This window comes from Acanthopagrus latus, chromosome 17 (genome assembly GCF_904848185.1).
Source record: "Acanthopagrus latus isolate v.2019 chromosome 17, fAcaLat1.1, whole genome shotgun sequence".
Lineage (NCBI taxonomy): Eukaryota > Metazoa > Chordata > Actinopteri > Spariformes > Sparidae > Acanthopagrus > Acanthopagrus latus.
Window position 1 is genome coordinate 30,318,406 of NC_051055.1, and position 19,723 is coordinate 30,338,128.

At 43.7% G+C, this 19,723-nt stretch overlaps 3 protein-coding genes across 7 annotated transcripts in view; 1 reads left to right on the forward strand and 2 right to left on the reverse strand.

Moving 5' to 3' along the window:
- The window catches only part of ndufaf6 (NADH:ubiquinone oxidoreductase complex assembly factor 6), an 8,752-nt gene extending 1,830 nt beyond the window's left edge, over positions 1-6,922 (reverse strand). Inside the window, exons 1-7 of one of the 2 annotated variants that reach the window (XM_037074348.1) lie at positions 6,604-6,741; positions 5,819-5,922; positions 5,500-5,622; positions 5,181-5,237; positions 4,956-5,058; positions 4,587-4,720; positions 1,860-1,961 (exon numbers count right to left, since the gene is read on the reverse strand). In XM_037074348.1, the coding sequence (XP_036930243.1) occupies positions 1,860-1,961; positions 4,587-4,720; positions 4,956-5,058; positions 5,181-5,237; positions 5,500-5,622; positions 5,819-5,839 (540 nt within the window). In that variant the 5' untranslated portion in view covers positions 5,840-5,922; positions 6,604-6,741. Of the gene's footprint in view, positions 1-1,859; positions 1,962-4,586; positions 4,721-4,955; positions 5,059-5,180; positions 5,238-5,499; positions 5,623-5,818; positions 5,923-6,603 lie in introns of both variants that reach the window. The other variant, XM_037074346.1, reaches the window with a different exon arrangement.
- A 140-nt stretch (positions 6,923-7,062) lies between these two features.
- On the reverse strand, positions 7,063-10,603 carry LOC119006036 (methyltransferase-like protein 27). Its single transcript, XM_037074364.1, has 5 exons — positions 10,258-10,603; positions 9,515-9,643; positions 8,858-8,993; positions 8,672-8,764; positions 7,063-7,757 (listed from the first exon to the last, which is right to left on the reverse strand). Exons 1-5 carry the CDS (start codon positions 10,372-10,374, stop codon positions 7,528-7,530), a joined length of 705 nt encoding a protein of 234 aa, XP_036930259.1. The 5' UTR covers positions 10,375-10,603; the 3' UTR covers positions 7,063-7,527.
- Positions 10,278-19,566, forward strand: LOC119006022 (N-acetylglucosamine-1-phosphodiester alpha-N-acetylglucosaminidase-like). Of its 4 annotated transcripts, XM_037074325.1 has the most exons (13): positions 10,278-10,414; positions 11,630-11,753; positions 12,213-12,427; positions 12,510-12,777; positions 12,874-13,013; positions 13,286-13,394; positions 13,572-13,700; positions 14,808-15,013; positions 15,914-15,961; positions 16,131-16,259; positions 16,964-17,083; positions 17,182-17,281; positions 19,015-19,566. In XM_037074325.1, the coding sequence occupies exons 2-13, from the start codon at positions 11,668-11,670 to the stop codon at positions 19,217-19,219; spliced, it is 1,755 nt and encodes a 584-aa protein (XP_036930220.1). In that variant the 5' UTR covers positions 10,278-10,414; positions 11,630-11,667; the 3' UTR covers positions 19,220-19,566. The 4 variants fall into 4 exon arrangements, with proteins under 4 accessions (XP_036930220.1, XP_036930223.1, XP_036930221.1 ...); XM_037074326.1 differs by lacking the exon at positions 10,278-10,414 and having other exon boundaries at positions 11,706-11,844; XM_037074327.1 differs by lacking the exons at positions 10,278-10,414; positions 11,630-11,753 and adding an exon at positions 11,900-12,075.
- The last annotated feature ends 157 nt before the right edge of the window (positions 19,567-19,723 follow it).

A 19,723-nucleotide genomic window follows, 5' to 3' on the forward strand; every position in this document is an offset into this window, starting at 1 on the left:
AACGTCAGAATGCTTCCACACTGAGCCGGCTACATTTCTCAAACAGCATTTACGTGTGAAAATATTCTGCGCCTTAACTTTCTGTCCTTTTCCTTCAGTGTTTTAGATTTGTTCTTGTGCCAGTAAAAGGTGAAAGTTGAAAAAAAAAAAAAAGTCAAACTCTCCTCTCTCCCACAGAAAACGATGCTCCTCAAACGTCTCATCAGCTGCTTTGTTGTTGCTAGCAGTGCTGGCTCAAGCATGTGTGCACTGACCAATCAGAGGACTGGGTATTCAGGGGGAGGGGCTCTTAAATATACAGCAGCTAAAACAGAGCGTTTCAGACAGCCGGAGGAATTCAGAGCTCCGGCACTCAGCAGAATGAGAGAACTGATGAGTCTTTTTGAGAATTAAAGCATGTAAACCTGTTTTAGTAGTGACCCAAATTAAAATTATGAATCTAAAAATGAGCAGAATATGTCTCCTTTAAGTTGATAAAGAAATTAGAGAAGCTAACGTAACAGGAGTTTGTTAATTTTTTAACATCAAACTTTATTTGCTTTATTCAGAGAGTTAACAGATTTTAATTCCCATGTCCATTTTTTTTAAGGTCAGGAAGAAGTCAAAATGTCAAAACAAGCTGAGCAGCGAGAAAAAAGGTTTCAGCTGCTCCGACATCTCGTATCAGCTGAAGAGTGTCTGTTAATGTTAAACTGCTCTGTAGAGTTTTTAATTAATTTTAATTTTAGGAAACCTTCAGCTCCTGCTAAAAATAAAAGTGTCTTGTTATTCTGACGCTGAGCAGCAGAAAAAAATCCATATTGTGAGTTCAGCAGCTTCCTGATGTCCCAGTGCCTCAAAGAAGTAGCTGACAATGCTAACAGGATTAGCAGGGACCACTAGACACTCTAATTACCGGCGTAACATGCGTATAACACTCATCTCCTGTTCTTTTTAAGTTAATTAGCGAAGCGGTTTTCCTAATTGACTTGCAGTCAGGAGAGGACGACATGAAAGTCAACAGTAAACACGGAGAAACATGTGGGAGGGAGAAAATCCTCCTCGAGCCGACTGTGAGCACACATGCTCCGACACTGACGAACCGTCCTAATTGGTATAAACAAGGTTCCAATAGAATATGAATGCTGATGAATGCTCAGGCAGCAGCTTAATGAAAAAAGCCTCTTAAAAAAATAAATAAATAAAAACTCAAAGAGGCCTGTAGGTGGCGGCTAATAAATCTCCAAACCAATTAGTTTCAACCTCATCAAAGCTTCATTGTTGGTACAAAATGACATCTGGGACATGTTGAACACTCGCCGTACGCTGGCTGAGGAAATTTGCGAGCTGAAAACCTATTTTATTTAGAAAGAAAACAGCGCACCGTTTAGTTCTGCTGTTTCGACACTTGTTAAGTGTCTTAAGAGGCGTTCGAGTGTCACGTGAATTCACTTCATCGCCTTCGTCTCAGCCGACAGCTGCTGCAGAGCCGACAGACGAAAAACACATTACGGTTATTCCACAACAACTCACCCAGCGTCTCCTGGTTCATGTCAGTGCTTTTAGATTTTTAATATTAAAACTTCTATTAAATTCAGTGGTCCGTGTCACATCCTGCTGCTGTACTCTAAATACTTTTTTTTAGTTATGTTTGTTTCCATGTTAATGTTTCTGAAGTTAAAACGAATCATTTCACCGATTCTCTGTTTGTGAACGTTTAGCTTCACCGATCGCTTATTTTTCACTGGACTGGGTTTAAAATTTGTCCTGAACATCCAAGAAACTCCTGAGGACCCTGAAATAAAGGTTTTTCTCTCCCAGTTTGGTGTGGAAGAATAACGACAGAGCAACATCTGATGTCTGATGTAAAGTCAACGTACATGTTGAAGATGAACGTGAGCCTGGCTGGCGATGTCGTACGCAACGTCCCGGACGTTCTGCTCGCGGTTGCCGCGGATGAAGTCCTCCTGAGAAGCTCCGTGCTGCAGAGACACACACGGACAAACAAAAACACTTTAACAGCATTTCATAACTCTCCAGTTCAGCTGGATGCATTTTAGCTCCACTTAACACCAGAGCCGAAGCCTCTCTGTAGGAAGAACAGCTCCGGGTCGCCTTCTGCTACTCCAGCGGTGGAGTGTGACATCGTGCTGCAGGGTACGCCACCCCCGCACCACCCCGCAGGGGTAAACATTCAGCCCTCAACTCTGATCCTCTTTAACAGAATCATAATCTGATCCATCATTTCATTTGGTGCTAGATCAATGTGGACGAGACTGAGAAAAACCTCATTCCACTGACGTTCACTACTTATAATATTCAATATATTTGTTCAGAACTGCAACAACCAATCGATCAGTCGTCCACTTTTAAATTCATCTCCAAGTATCTGAGCAATCTATTCATCTGTCTGCGTATTTTTCTTAACTTAAAACTCAAAATTCTCTGATTCAGCTTCTAAAATGTGAATATATTCTGGTTTCTTTCCTCCTCGGTCACAGTGAACTGAATCTCTTTGGAGTTGTGTGTGAAACAAGACATTGATCGACATGTTCTGACATTTTATGGACCAAACCACTGATCAATTAATCGAGAAGATAATCGAAAGAGTAACGAGGACGCTTGTTAAACCAAAAGCCGTTATTTGAAAAATACGTCCAAAAACCTTTATTCCTGGAACTCTGGAGCAGGTGGAAACTTGAAATAAAAAACTTCCTGGAGCTTTATTTGGCTTTAATGACTCAGAATGTATTTCATGAGTTACGTTTGGATACTTGACATAAACAGGGTTCGTCGACAGGAAACTGTCAAGCATCTTTCTGTTGTGAGGAGCAGCCTCGAGGTCTGATGGTGAATAAAGAAACCTTCTTGGGTAAAATCTTCTTTCACCATCAAAAACAACAAAGGAAAGCAGAAAGCGGCAGACAATTCAGATTTTCCCTTTTAAAATGATGAACTGATGATCAAAATATTTGGTGACTCATTTCATTTAACTTGACCTACATTTATTATTCTCTGCACACTCCAGACCTGCAGCCTGTGATGACTACAGTCGGCCTCTCAGGTGAAGAGTTCTGACCTCATCACTTCCTTTAATATGGGACCAAAATAACCGGCCAATTTCTCTCCTTCCTGTTTGTCCTGCAGATATCGCCTGAGGGCTGATGAAGGCTGCGGCGAGGTCCAAAATATGAGGCAGGTAATAACAGAAGGAAAGCTGAAGAAGAGAAATTTGTTTTTTGTTGTTGTTTTTTTACAGAGGAGGAAGAATGGAAACGTGTCATTCTGCTGCTGGACCGACCAACTTTATATCATCAGGAGGAGGAGAAGATGACTCCATGAATCTACTTAGAAATCCTCAAAAAAGCCTCTCGTCAGATGTGCAGAACCTGCTCGAGAAACATCACGTTTTTAAGTGTTTTTCAGTATCACAGTGATCCAGTGATGGTTGTCTGAACATCTACAGGTTCACTGCTAACAGGAAGTGCTAACAGCTAATTCAGCAACGTTTAAATGAAGTTTTGGAGTATTTAAATTTAATTCTTGGCTGTTTTTTCTGTTTTAAAGCAAGTATCCAGCTATTTCAGTTGTAATCTAGGATTAAAAATAACATCACAGTTAAAAGATTAAGAACTTTTTGATTTGTTGGATCTTTTTAAACGAGCGAGGTTCTTCAGTCGGTTTCTTCTGTGACTCTCTGTCGTTAAAGATCAGCAGAGTATCACAGAAGAAGATGATTCCATCTGTTGTTTGTCTGCACAGCTGACTGGAAACTTTGAATGTAAACATGGACTGAATGGTTTGTGCATGAGTGTGTGTGCGCAGGGTGTTTCAGTGTGTCGGCGGCGCCCTCTGCAGGCGGCACAGTGAAGGTGACGTGAGGTGAGCGCGCTCGCCTGTGACGCCTCGGGTCAGAAGAGTCATCCTCCAGCTGAAGATTTTAAGAGCAGAGTCTGTGAGCTCCAGGCAGCAGCTCAAATGAAAATATAAATGAACAGTAAATACATCCCCTCCACCTCCTCCACCTCCTCCACCCTGAGCTCCTCCAGCAGCAGCAGCTTGTTGTTCTCTGTGTGGGACAGATGGCCCAGACAAAGGTTGCAAATTGTTTATGTCATGGTTTGTTTATCTGAGGCTTTTTTTCTCCATATGGTGGTTGTGTAACGATCCTCGTCTGTATATGACGGACGACAATTTCATTAGCGCTCCGAGCAGGATATCGTGTGACATCATGTCAGAGTCGAGCCGTGAGTCAGTGAAATGTGTGGAGGCAGGATGTCCGGCCTCTTATGTCATCACTGGGAACAAGGATTCAGAGTTTAAATCAGCCGAGTGGAGTCAGAACCGGAGCTGAAGGAGTCCAGTGTGCAGCAGAGATTATTAGTGGATTAGGAGATAATGAAAAAATTACCAAAAGTTCAGTATTTTCTTCTCAAATATGGAGATTTGCTGACATTTTCTGTCATGTGATGGTAAAATGAGTCTCTTTGTGTTCTGGCTTGTAGGTCAAACACGAAGCATGTTTATATTTCTGTTTAGGTACCAAGACTCAGGTGTTCTCCTGGCAGACACTGAACCCTCGACATCAGTGTGAAGCGTCTACTCACCAGCATGCAGATGTCCATGGGGAGGTAGACTTTCCGTCGGCTGCTATGATAAGGAGTCGCTCGCAGAGACGTCACGATTCCCTGAGCTTTACCGATGTGACTCGCTGCGTGGTCAGCATGAACATCTTTCACCCCTGACGAAGGTGAAAATACAGAGTTACTTTTCCTGTTGGAGCCTGAAATCAAAATAATAAGACTTTCTCATCAGTTTTCATCACTCAAACACTAAATCCTGACTTTTATCTTAACCTAACGTATTTCATTCTTATTAAATGCTGCAGAACAACCAGAGAGATGTTCAACAGGTGTTTCATCAGATTGGAATTATTCTTCACGCTACCTGGAGCCGCCGGCCTCACCTGTTCTTACCTAAACACTCCAGCAGCAGGTATATCAAAGACGACTGTGTGTTCTCTGAATACGCCTCCAGCTCCTGCAGGCTCCTGTAGGCTCGGTCATCCAGATCCTTCTCCTGGTGAAACAGACCGTTTTTAAGACCACTTGTTTTCAGAGTAACGTCCAACGTTACGTCAGCTCTCATCAGGGTGACCACATGTTGTAGGAAGGTGAGTTTAATGAAGACGCGTGTCTTACTCGCTCTGTTATGATCCTCAGCAGCCACCTCTTCGTCAGGTAATGTTTCTTCACAGCCTGAAACACATCAGCCACGCTGTCACTGATCACACTGATGTCCCTCAGTCTGCTGTGACTGTGTGGCACATTTTAAAAGGAACATTCAAACTTAATACATTTGAAAGAACTGACGCAGCTTCCTTTCATGTTCTTTTAGGCAGCAGTAAAATACTTTTTTGAAAATATACAGTACCGTCACGTCTGAACAACGTTTGCTTGTGATCGTAAAGTTTCTGAAAGAAAACTTTAACATTCTGCTCTCTGTAGGTTTGACATTTACCCTCCACAGCTCAGCGCTGACCGGCTGGTTCGGAGGATCGTCTCTGTAGATTTCTTCTATGGCCGCCTTCCAGAACTGCATTCGCATCAGACCAATGGTCTTCTGGGAAACTGAGTCCTTCACCTTGAGGAGAAACACAGGAGGACAACAGTTTGACTAGCTGGTTTGGAAAGAACTAGAATAAGAAATTAGACATTGTATATAAATATGTTTTACTCTAGGGCTTTATCTTAACACCGTTATCATTATATTGTTGTGCAACAGTGACAGCAGTTATAAAATCAGCAATCATTTCCCTCCAGCCTGGCTGTAGGAGTACCTGCCTGTGCCAGCTCCACATTAAAGGCTCTCAGAGCCAAAGAGGAGCGCCGCGCCTCCTTTGGGAGGAGGAGGGAGGACAAGAAGCCATCATAGTCTCTGGACCTGAGGAGGAAGATGACATGGATGACACAGACTGAGGAGATGCAGCGGGTGTAATTCTTAATTACATTGTTTAGCTTCTTCTGCATAATGTCTTTGACAGTATCCTCCTACTTTTCCCTGAGCTTTGTAGTTTTAGAGCCACAAATGTAAGTTGGCTCGTACAATATTAAACGTTTTTTATTATTATTATCTATTTCTTCTCCAAAAACAATAGATTAAAAACACTGAAATGCAGTTTGTTCTCACTAAAAACAAGCCCCTATTAATATCAACAGCTTTTAGCCAGAGCTTTATAATTGTTCGAGAGTTACATCATTCTCAGTGATGTCTTCTACATAGTTTTACAGATAAAATAAACCGCATATTCAACTTATTGATTAGGCCGAATTGAACACTGAACACAACACATTAACGCAGCATATCAAGTTTTTTAAAAACATACTGTGAGTATTACGAAATATGAGGTTTTCTGTATTTCAACCGGATATTTGAATGGAGTCTGGTTTGGGGAAGTTGCCTCTAAACATAATTAGAGCATTAAAAATGTGTAGATTATCTATGTACACGACTTCTACATCTGTCTACGAGTGTCTAACTGCAGATTATAACTGCTCTGTCAAATGTAAACTAACTCAACTTCAGCTAGCTAGTGCTGTTAGCACTGAGTCCAGTCAGACCCACCGGACCAGGTCCAGGCAGTACTTCTCATTGATCTGTGGGTCTGTCGTCGCGCTGCTCGCTGCTCTTTGGACCCAAAGACTTCCGGGTGGTATGTTTCTGTGCAGAGCGAGATACAGCGAGGCTTTACTCCCTAACAATCCATGTTTAGCACTGATGCTAGATGCCATGTTCCCCTTCAACTGTCACCCTTAGCTTGTGTCACGTTAAAAACATTCCCCCTGCCAACCGGCACAGTTTACGTTCCGCTCTGTTGGATTTAAAGGAGCGTATTTTTAATATATGCCGAGAAGCTGTAAGTCAACAATTGACATAATGATGCCGGAAAAATATATGAAACTGTTTATTTTTTGTTTTTGTTTTGTGTTTAAATGTACAAAAAAGTTACAGAGAAATGTCCGCGTTGACAGGACCGGAAACGGCACGACACTGCCGCCAAAATAAGAGTCGGAAACATTCCTCTGGCATCTCACACGAGTCTTTATTATTTATAATCCGTAAAAAAAAAAAACCCACATGCTGTATTTTTTTAGATGCTGCCAGGTAATTTGTTCACTTTGTTCAATAAGTTCAAGTTTGTCGCCATATTATTTTATTGTGAATGGATTTTTAGGGTCTTGACAGGCCTAAATAAAACAAACTTGATTTAATCAGTCGAGGATGTCTCTTCCTCAAGAGTACCATCAATTTTAAACTGGACACTGGACAGACATTCACTCTGGAAACACCCAGCAGTGACTAGTGCAGAACTGTGTTACTAAATGGGACACACCACTTTTTATTATATTTTACTGCTTCTTTTATTTTTATATGGATATTTTTATCACAGTCCAGCAGTTCTGACCAATAGCAGCCTGGTTTCTCAAGGGAGCTGGTATACAGTGATATATGTGGTGTTAAAAATATACAGAACTGTGGACATGGACTCTAGTCCAGTGACTTCCTGTACAGGAACATGGTCCCCTGAAAGTACCGCTCGCCCTGCTTGTCATCATGATCATCAAAAACATCGAGCATGTATCGTTCAATCTGTTGGGTGGAGACGTGAGTCCACAGTCCCTCCTCCTCCATCAGCTGCAGCTCTCTCTGCAGAGACGCCCTGTATCTGTCTCCACTCTCTGATGATGGGTCCACAGCCGTCATGCAGGCGTAGCCTCCTGCAGGAAAACGTCAATTATTCCACGATTATTAAAGAGGAAGACGTTTAAAGGGTCATTCCACTCATTTTCCCGTTAAAGTGTGCTGAATTTACAAGAAGGTTCAAATAATGCAGAATGAGTCAGAGACAGAGTTTCACAGAGTTTATAAAGTGTCTCCAACTCAACAACTCACTAAACTGACACATTTGTTAAGGGAGTCTGGGGACTTTCTCCACGGGGACAAAGAAGTCGCCTATATTGTTCCTGTTTAGTGTCTTTGTAACATGTGACATGTTTAGATCAATAACATGTTTCTTCTTTCATAAATGGAGTGTAAATGGTGAAATCAGTGTAAACAGTGTGTTCAAACAGCTGATCAATGTTGGCAGGTAAGACTTTAGCACTTTAGACACAGAAGCAGACAGGCTGGTACAGACATGCTGCCACAAACTGACACTTTTTACAAGGAGACAAACAACTTCAGCTTCTCATTTAATGCTGAATTCACAACAAGGACACAATGAGTCAGAATCTGTCAGAGACACAGTTTCACTACGTTATAAAGTTTGTTTTTACTCAACAACTCTTAAAATCAGGTGATTTGTTAAGGGAGTCTGGTGATGTTGTGGTTACTGGTTCACTGGTTGGATCAGTTGAAACAGTGTGTTCACAAACATCTGCTGCTGACATCGACAGGTTAGGAGAGAACAAACATTCTTCTTCTTCTTTCTTCACAGAGGATGTCAGCAGACTATGGTCCTTCAGTGTCGTCCAGGACAAATGGACCTACATACTGCTAACTGGAAACCCCTGATTGTTTTCATAGTTTATTAAACTTGAAGTAATTATTCATTTATTTGTTTGCCTGTTGTGTTCTGATATAAATCGTCATAATCATCATTTCATTGGAAATATGCAACCAGTCTTGTTACCTGGTCTGAGGGCGTCACAGATCTCCCTGACAACACTGACCGGAACATAATCTTCATGTAAAGCACCGATGATCATCACCACATGGAACGTACCTGAAACCAGGAAAACGGGTGAGTGAACTGAGTGTGTGTGTGTGTGTGTGTGTGTGTGTGTGTGTGTGTGTGTGTGTGTGTGTGCGTGTGTACCAGCCTCTGCAGGCAGTTGTTGTGCTCCCAGTGAGGCCAGTTTGAGGTCCTGGTACAGTCCGGTCTTGGCAGCCTGGTCCAGCATGCCTTTACTGCAGTCCACACCCACAAAGTGCCTGAAGCCCAGTTCAGACATCTGAACACAAACAGCACCAACAGCAGGTGTCAGAGAGGGAGCAGGTGGAGCAGCTCAGGTCACGCATCCAGAACCAGGGAGGGCTGCAGGGTGACGCTACACACTCAGAAATATGTACTTCTTCTTGCTTTGAAGCTAGACAGGTGGCAGGGTCCGCCACACGTAAAATAAGTAACAGTATAAACTGTGTCGTCCTTTCAGCATAAAATATCACAAAACTTTTATATGCAAGAAGTAATTGTCGTAAAGGAGCAGTCTGTAGTTTTTTGGAGAAATGTTAATGAGAAGAGAGAGATCTTCATTGGCTGAACAAACTAAATAAACAAACTGAGCTTAAATATGCAAATGAGACTGATTAAATATGTGCTGGTTAGCATAAATGTCCACAATAGAAATCTGAACTCAAATAAAACACATAAAAGTGTATTTTGTATGTTTTTTTTTCTTTTTTCCATTCCTTGAGTCTGAATGACGACATATAAATGCTGTTGTCAACTGTTGTGTGTCTGTTTTTTTCTCACCAGTTTAGCGGCCAGTCCGGTGCCACAGGCGAGGTCCAGAACCTGAGCCTCCTCTCGGCTCCCGCTGAACTTGGAGTTTATTAACTCTACAGCCAGATGTGCTGGTCTGTAGTTCAGTGTGTTTGTATCCTGTTAACAGTTCATGTGTTAGTGCTCATCGACCCGTTACATGTTTCACACACATAACACGTCACAAAAGTCATGGCACACTACACAAAGTTTATTTTGAAAATGAAACCGGATGTACTGTGTGTGTGATCACTGTTGCAACCTGCAGTCTTTATTTTGAAAGTCTAGCTGATGGAGCAGGTGGCATATTCCTGCTAACTTGACGGAGGAGCCCGTCATGTGTGACGTCATGTGTGACGTCATGTCTGGCCCGACAGCAGAGGTGAAGGGTCTGACGTCATGTCTGACCCGACAGCAGAGGTGAAGGGTCTGACGTCATGTGTGACCCGACGGCCACAGACCGACAGCTGCTGTGTTTGAGGAGTTCGGAGTCAGAACTTGTTGAACTGTCGCGATATTTAGTCAAACAAATTGTGATATTTGATTCTGTTGCCCAGTTCGAACATTTATGACGAGCCCAGAGTTCAGACCCGGGTCACTCTCATCCCCTATTTCACAGTTTATCTGAAGGTTCTGGTTGAACCAGTAAACGTGGATCCAGACCGAGTCGAGTCATGTTCGACGCCCTGGACCCAGCAGTTCTGTGGTGGTTCTGTCAGGTCTCTGTCACTCACCTGTTCGTACGTCGGAGCCCAGCGGTCGTAGAACTCTGTCATCTGCTGGGGACCGGAACCACTGAAGGACTCCATGAGGCTCTTTACATCGGCCACAGTTCTGCTGCAGTCAGCCATGATGAGGACAAGACTTCAGAACTGCTGCAGAACCCAGAAGGTAGATCACATCAGTCCAGTTCACAGAACTTCACACTGACTTCCTGTCAGTCCAACGGAGGTTTAAATATCCTGCTGTCGGTTCTGAGGCAGCCTGGTTGTTCTAATGTTTCCTGGTTCTGCCTTTCCCCTCTCACCTACTGCTCCCTGTGTGTGTGTGTGTGTGTGTGTGTGTGTGTGTGTGTGTGTGTGTGTGTGTGTGTGTGTGTGTCGCCAACTTAGCGACATTGTTGCAACATCTCGCGACTTGTTCCGGTGTTGGAGACTTTTGGAGACTGTGGTTCTGCAGTGGACCCGTCCCGACAGACGGCCCAGTCCTCGCGCATAAGTCCCTCCCAGCTGACGTCAGAGCAGACACTGAACACCTGAATATGTTTAGAACCGCAAATTAGCTTATTTTAGTGCTTATTGTGATTTTTTATATAATGATAATACGTTTTTTTCATTCGCCATTACAACAAACTTGGTTAGTAAGTTTGCTTGCTGAGCTCAAAGTGCAGGACAGACAGGGTGGGAATCTAACTACCAACCATCACACAGACAAAACATGATGAAATGCACAAACTGCCATCAGCTCCAGTTCAGCAGCCACTGTCACTATCTGACCAGCCTGATGCTGAAGCTGTGTTTAGAAAGGTAAAGAACCCTTTCAGCTGGACGTTATTTCAGGTGAGGTGGTATCAGGTGAGGTGATATCAGGTGAGGTGGTATCAGGTGAGGTGGTATCAGGTGAGGTGGTATCAGGTGAGGTGGTATCAGGTGAGGTGGTTCCTCACCCTGGGCTGAGGTAACACAGTGGCAGTGTAAATAAGTGAGAGTTGTGTCACTGCAGTGTTGTCTCCACTCTCTGACGATGTGTCCACGGTCGTCATGCAGGAAAACATCAATTATTCCAAAGTTATCAAAGAGGAAGAAGTTTAAAGGGTCACTCCACTCATTTTCCACACCATAGTGTGTTTAGGTGTAAACAAACATGTACAAACAGTTCCAGGCTCCTTGTTGGTGACGTGTGATGAGAGAGAAGATGGCCTCCTTCTTTTCTTACCAGCGCGCACGCCCAAATAACCTAAAACTTGAAATACCTGTAAAATGACCAACACTGTTGTGATACGTTACAGGAATCTGGAGCAGCAGGACTCTCAAACTCATCTTATAATTAACCAACCAGCAGCCTGCCAGGACCTGAGAGTTTGTTCTGTGTGTTTCCAACCGACAGCACCGACACACTGACATTGAACCAGAACCCCCAGAACCATGGCAACGAGTTCAGCCACCCGCCGATCTGTGGGCCTCGTGTTGCTGTGCATCCATGTTTGGCTGTTGGAGGGAAAATCTGCAAGGTGAGATGTTTTGCTAGTCAAATGAAGCCGCGGTGAGAAGTTCCTGTCCTGTCCTGTGCAGCTGGAGAACCACACCGTGCAGCAGCAGCAGGTCAGGAGGATTTCTGTCGCTCACTGATAGAAGTGGGTCTGCAGGTGTTGATGAGAGACGTGGGTGGTCCAGGTGAGGTCGGCCGAGATGTGAACCCCAAAGAACTAAAAGCTCTCTAGCCTCTCTGTGTAGAGGGCAGAGAGTTCTGTGCGTTTGGATTTCCAGAAATCCACAATCAGAATTAAAACCAAATTAAACCTGAAACTATCGACATCTGTCTCGGCTTGTGAGGTACGATTAGCAGCTTTTCTTATTAGATTACAGTTTTATCTTCATGTTGTCAGACGGCTGGTCAGTAGTTTGTCTGTGGGAGTCATCCTGCTGACAGGACACATACAGCTGAGTGTGTTTATGTTTTCTCTCCACAGAGTCTCTACGGATGAAGACGTTCTGCTGCCGTACGTGGAGGATCATGGCCCTTCCCACTCTCACCACCATGTCAGTGTCTCCCAGCCTCCGGGCCATGGCGGGACCACGTACGAGACCTGGCCGTCCAGCAGCCACAATACACTCCCAGTAGCTGAGTCGACTGTTTTCATATCAGAAGTACCAGACAGCTCGGGCAGGTCCCGCTGGGTCTACGGTCAGTGGCGGACTCAGTGGTAATGGTGTGTTCTCTGCTGGAATAAGTGGATCAAGTGTTAAATAAGAATCAGTGTCTCCAGGTCACATGGCGCTGGTCCACGACCCACTGAGGACTCTGTCGGTGATGGAGCCGGGCGGGCCGGGCGGCTGTGAGAAGAGCCGCAGGGCGACAGTGGAGGAGACGGCCGCGGCCGCTGGATGTCTGTACGCTCAGAACGCCGGCTTCTTCAACACCATCAACGACCAGTGTGTGGGCAACGTGGTGAGCGACGGGAGGAGGGTGAGGGACAGCGGGGGCGTGCAGAACGCCCAGTTCGGCATCAGGAAGGATGGAAGCCTGGTGTTCGGGTAAGAGCGGTTCTGACAGAAAACAAAAAGTGACAAATACAAGGAGATACAACTCTCTCTCTCTCTCTCTCTCTCTCTCTCTCTCGCTCTCTCCAGGTATTTATCACAGGAAGAGGTTTTGGACCGGTCCAACCCGTTTGTTCAGTTGGTCAGCGGGGTGGTGTGGCTGCTGAGGAACGGCGAGGTTTACATCAACCAGAGTCTGAAGGCTGAGTGCAACAAGATGGTCGACCAGGGTAAAGCTTCAGATACTAAGAGTCAATGCAGATTTAATAAAGTGACTTTAAGGAACACACTCAGACATTTTCAACATTCACACCTCCGAGGGACCCAAGAACCTCCAGCTGGAGTCAGGTGACATAATCAAGGTTTCGTCTGCAGTCACAAACCTCTCACCACTCGTGATCATGGCTTAGTCTATAAAAGTAGTGAAACAGGATGTTTTTAGATAAAAGCAGCAAATCCTCATTTGAAGAGAGCTCTATTATCTGATTTTACACTCTGACAGAGGTGTTTCGTGATTTTGTGGACGTGCTGTCAGCGAGGACTGTCGTGGGTCACGATGCAGATGGTAACCTGGTCCTGTTCCATGTGGAGGGAAAGACCCTGGAAAGAGGGTAGCATTCATTCATTCTTGATGTTTTTGCTCTGTGGGGTGTAACGAGCCTCACAGAGTCACGAGCATTCCTCTTACTTTTGCTAAATCCAAGCTGCATGTGAAACATTACTTCATGTTAGCAAATGTTTCTCTGTTTCTTCTTTCATGGTGACTTGTTTTGTCCGTTCATGAGCAGTATGAATCTCTGGGAGGTGGCACAGTTCCTGAAGAAACACGGAGTGATCAATGCTATTAATCTGGACGGAGGCGGGTCTTCCAGCTTTGTGATCAATGGCACGTTGGTCAGCTACCCTCCCGACCCATGGTGAGCTAACTAAAGTTGAACTGTGTTATACTGTATGTGTTCGTTCAGGGGTTAAAGGTCGGCATTTTAATGTACAACAGTCTTTAGATATTCTTTGTTGGACCCTCTTTTCAAATTCTCTCCATTGTGATAAAAATAGTGAGGAAAAAAATTAGAAATCTGCAGAATTATTTATGAAATTTGAATTGCAATGTCTTGCACCCTGTGATGTCACTCAGTGGATATGTTGCACTGTGGGTAATGTAGGCAGCAGTTTCTGAGAAGCAGTCACTCACTGTTTTAACACAAAAAATCCAAATTGTTACAGCAGAACCAAAGATATCCCCTTTTTCATTATTCAATGTATTCTTTTTCATTTTCAAAACCTAGAGCCTACATTACCCACAATGCAACTTACCCATTGAGTGACATCACTAGAGGCAGATTACATGCAGCTTCCTCTGGAGCCACAAAAGGCTTTTTCACTACTTAAGCAGTAATATTTCTAAAGTAATGAGGGTAAAAGTGGTGGCGTTCCCCTTTAAAGAGCAGCACACTGCTTCACTTCCCTCAGAGACGTCCAGGACCGGCTGTGGTTCAGATGATGCATGCGCTCAATAACATTAACATAACTGCAGTGTCTCAGTTTCTGGCTCCCACAGCTGTCGTTTGTTTCTGGGTTTATTTTTGAATGTGAGTAGAGAAACTGAACATGAGAGGACCGGTGATGGGCCGGACCCAGAACCTGTCGTCACATGGGCCTGAGACAGAGAGCAGCTGGGCTTGTCTTGTAAGTGACGTCCAGTGTCGTCTAATAGATTATTGATGATGATTCAGCAGCCTTTTATAAAAATGTGAATAAAGATTCAGTATATCCGGCTTTTGACCTGAACTTGACTCTGTGATTCTGCCTTGTCTCTGTTGTGGATAATATGTTGTTTAAATCATTGAGGTTCCATCGAAATAAAGTTTCTTGCCCTGTAAAGAACTTTGTGAACTTGTAAATTATAAATTAAATAAATGTGTGATAGTAAGTGGTAACAATGAGTGGTTATACTTCTAAAATATTAGTGTAATGTATCTAAATGTGTCTTTCCGTGCTCACCACCCGCTCTGTCGTTGTTCCAGTAAATCTGACAGCAGGTGGTGCTGTGCTCGACCCGTCTCCACCATCCTGTGCGTTCACCCGCGGCGCTGCCAGCCGGCAAACTGCAGCGGACACGGAGACTGTGTGGACGGACGCTGTCGGTGTCAGGACGGCTGGCAGGGCGCCGCCTGTGACTCTCTGGTGTGTCGGCCGCCAGCCTGCGGTCCTCACGGTGTCTGCACTGCCGGTGAGTGTGCAGTGTGATTTAGAGATCCAACAGAACCATCAGGTTCAGGTTACGCTGTCATTAAACTGTTCAGGCAGTTGCTTGTTGCTTTGTGGACAAGGCCTTTGAGATTTTGGAGTGTGTTTAAATAATATCACTGTATTATTTCAGGCTGTTTTGCAATTTACTTTTTTATCTCAAATCACGATATTTTGATCAAATACCTTGATGTTTATATGATGACTGTTGGTACTTTTACAAATCATCAGCACAATGAGATTTCTGATATAATAATCATCCGTAATGTGTTTATAATGACTGAAATAGGCCAAGACAACTAGTAGAACAGTCCGGTAGGTTCAGAAAAATGACATCAGCCTGAGGTCAATCTTTACAAGTCGAACTGTTCTTAAATAGTGTGGGAGTGTCCTTACATAGTGTGACACAGTTTGGGAGTGTCCTTACATAGTGTGAAAGTTTCCTTACAGAGTGTGGGAGTGTCCTTAAATAGTGTGAAAGTTTCCTTACACTGTGTGGGAGTGTCCTTACAGAGTGTGGGAGTGTCTTTACAGAATGTGGGAGTGTCCTTACAGTGTGTGGGAGTGTCCTTACATAGTGTGAAAGTTTCCTTACAGAGTTGTTAAGGACACATGTGAGCTGTGAGGTTTAGAGACAATAGGGCAACTTCCTTCATGTTCATATATGATTTATATATGGTGACATTAATGTGTATATCACCATCTGATATGATATGATGATATTAGAACAATTGTTGTGTCTTGTCTTGTTCTGAAACTTGTCTTCACCTTCTTAGTCATCATGTCCACATTAGAGATGATGACAGATCTGAACATCAACATGTGCAGGTTTGACAGGTTCATGAATCCTGTCTGTCTGTCTGTCTGTCTGTCTGTGTTGTAGATGGGTGTGTCTGTGCTGCTGGATGGAGAGGAAAGAACTGCCGCCAAGGTGATCAGCAGCCTCGTCTCATCTGTCACTTTAAATAAAGGGTCGAATTAATTGATTTAATTTATTGAATGAAAAGTTGAATTGATTAAAAACTCAACACATTTTAATATCCCACAACAAAAAGGAAACTTTCTCATCTGATCATTTCTCTTTTCTGTCCGTGGTGAAGAGTGCTCGCCAGGTTACTATGGTGACGGCTGCAGACACACCTGCGTATGCTTTAACGGCGCTCACTGTCACCACGTCAGCGGACGCTGCACCTGTCCTCCTGGTTTCCATGGCAACCTCTGTGAACAAGGTAGGAGAGCAGGATGCCGCGTAGAAAACAATAACAGTAATATTTTTATTTTTCATAGAGGCTGAAATGGTTTTATTTTGAAAGGTTGTGTTTTAAAGAAAAAGGGTGACTCCTTACCACCAGTGTGAGGGGCCACTGATCTACACACATATATTCAGTCTTTTATTGTGTGAAATATCTTGTTAAGTTCGACCTGAAAATATTGCTGCTTTATTCACATCCTGTGGTTGAAATAGGTTAAAATACTGTAGATATTTAGCCTCCTTCATCAAATATGGGTTTAATTTCCTTGAACGACAGACTTCCTTTCCAGGTGTTCCTGTATTTTACAAGTTACAAGCTGGATTCATCAGAACATTTTTACTAAATCTGCTGTTTTCAAGCCGTTAAACTGTTTGAAAAATGTATCTTTCAACAGCTGACCAGTTTTCCAGTCGTGGAGAGACAAAACAGAGACACGAAAATTAAAGAAGAAGCAAAATGTCCCAAACATACACAATACAGTAAAGTAATAGTAGTAGAGTGTATACTGGAGTTATTGATGTTTAGGCAGTCGTGGATAATACACTGTAGAGAAAAAAAGGCATTGGGGTCATAAATTGATGAATTAAGGAACATATTAGTTCATGGGTGCGCTTCCTGTCGGTAGGAAATGATCTCTAGAAGAGAGCGGCGACTCCGAGACATCCTCCTGTCTCTGTCAGTGTGTCCTCCAGGTCTCTACGGGCTGTCCTGTGCTGAGAGATGTCAGTGTGGTGACCAGTGTCCATGTGACCCGCGGACAGGAAGCTGCTCCTCCCTCAGTGGCGGTAGATTAACAGGAGGTGACGCACCAGCTGTACTGAACTGTCTCTACCACACCACATCTACATGACAGCTGGAGTTGATGCTCAGATTTCATATGATTTGATTCTTTGTGCAGGTGTTTACTCCTCCACAGCAGGACAGTGTCTGGCTAAACAGATGTTTGCATTGTGGAGACAACAGGAGGAGGCTCACAGAGACGAACCTTACCTATCAGAGTGAGTGACAAAGGTGGAGTCAGGTGACTCTCATCATAATATTTTCCTCATCCAGACTTATATTCAGTGTGTTTGAGAGAAATCTGCCACCAGACTTGGAGCAACAACACCAGAACTCTCTTCCGCCTCATGATTGGTACTGATCAACCGACAATATTCATACTGCGGCCATATTCCTCTTCTTGCTCATGATGGGAAGCTCAAATGTCGTATTGCTGTGTTCCACATTGCACGTCGTACAGATGTACAGTATCATTTCCCCACTCCTCCATCAATCAACCAGCAACTGAAAGGACAAGTGTGATAGCGAGAATGTGGAGAGACATCAGGCTGTGTTTCAAGAAAAAAAACACGTTAGCATTCAACCACTTCTTAGCTAACATCACGGTTTGATAGTGTTACATGATAGGAAAGGAAAGGAAAGGAAAGGAAAGGAAAGGAAAGGAAAGGAAAGGCGCGACTTGATTCTTAGATATCAGCGTGCATCTTGGACACATTTATTCAAGCCTGGAAGTGAATCCAACTTTCACTGCTGAAGTGCTCAGAAATATACTTTTATGTTGGATGTAATTTATATGAACATCACACAGTAATATGTGTTTCAGTGAATGTCACGTTAACGTTACTGACTGAACTCACCAGAACATTTCTGAAGAGACAGCGAAGACACGTCCGATTGGTCCCTTCATATCGTATCATGTAACACTATCAAACTGTAATGTTAACCAGGAAACTGTGGAATATGTTGCTTCACCCTAAAATATGGCTCAATATCCCTCCATTGTCATAGTTGTTAATCAATCAGGAAGTGGAGGAATGGTTACGATGCGACAGATTCCCTTCGTGTGCCCACAGCTGTCCGACATTTGAGCATCGCACCTCGAGTGTGATTTCAGAGGGTGATGGCGGCCACGTGAATGTGGTCAGTGAGTCTTTGCAAGTACGGTATACCAGAGTTTGTGTCATGGGGCAGAATGTAAGTTCAATCTGCCTCCACAGAGTTTGACTTGTTCATGTTATTTTGATATCCTGCTGTCAGTCAGTCAAAACGTTAAACTGCGTCTGAGGGTGAAAGTGTGAAGGGTCAATGCCTGCGAGGCTTCGTCCCACAGCTCAGTATCACCACCAGGGGGCGACAATGCCAACAGTAAAGTTCATCAGCATCAGTTCAAACCAAAAGCAAAGTATTTGTTCAAAACAGAAACATGGCCGAACTCATTCTTCCATCTGAGTACTTGTCAGATCTAATTATCACCAAAGTCTTCAGATGGCAAGACAGTTTATGTTGTTGCTCCTTTTTTTTTGCCTGATTGTTTTTAAAGTGCTGCACTTACTATAAATGACCAGATTTCATAGAGGAAGAAGTTAACAAACCTGTAAAATCCTGCAAAGATGCAGCCGTTCTCTTTTTTTCAACTTCTATGGGGAAAAAAGGTATCATGCTGTATCTCCGGTGTGACTTTTTAAAAACTAGACAGCACGGGGCGCCGCTTAGCTCAGTTGGTAGCGCGTGCGACCCATGTGCCGAGGCTCTGCAGTGGTCTTAGGTTCGACTCCCGGCCTGGATCCCTTTGCTGCGTGTCACTCCTCCTCTCTTACCCTGTTTCCTGTCACACTCTTCAGCTGTCCTGTCAATAAAGCCACAAAAGACCAAAAAAATATAAAAAAAAAAAAAAAACTAACCAGCATTTTGATGAAGTTTTTCCAATCTACACTCTCGCCTCTCTCCACAGACGAGCCTGGCTCATGATCACCGTCACACTGGCCTCCCTGCTGCTGATCCCACTGGTGGTTCGGCTCATCGTTGCGAGCTGGAGACGGTTGATTTTCAGTTATTCCTACAGAAAAGTTCAACGAGCGACATCAACGGAGAAGCACTGTCTGTCAGAGTGCCTCATCTTTACTGACAACACAAGAGGATCAGCGAGGCAAATGTAGATAAATACCTCGGAGAGTTATCCAAAATACATTTTACGTGCTAATACATATGAAGACATGCTGAGAAACAGCACTCAGATATCCAGTGACTAGAAAAACCTAGAAGATGTTGAAGAAAATGAAACAATACAGAGATGTGGACTGAAATGAGTCAAGCTGGGCCCCACTGAAGGACTGATGATGATCCGACCATTGAACTACTAACTGCAACAACACCAGACTCCCTTAGGATATTGTACAATTTTAAGAATTGTTGCTTGAAGAGAAACTTTATAAACACTATGAAACTGTGTCTCTGACAGATTCTGACTCATTGTGTCCTTGTTGTAAATTCAGCATTAAACCAGAAGCTGAAGTTGTTTGTCTCCTTGTAAAAAGTGTCAGTTTGTGGCAGCATGTCTGTACCAGCCTGTCTGCTTCTGTGTCTAAAGTGCTAAAGTCTTACCTGCCAACGTTGATCAGCTGTTTGAACACACTGTTTACACTGATTTCACCATTTACACT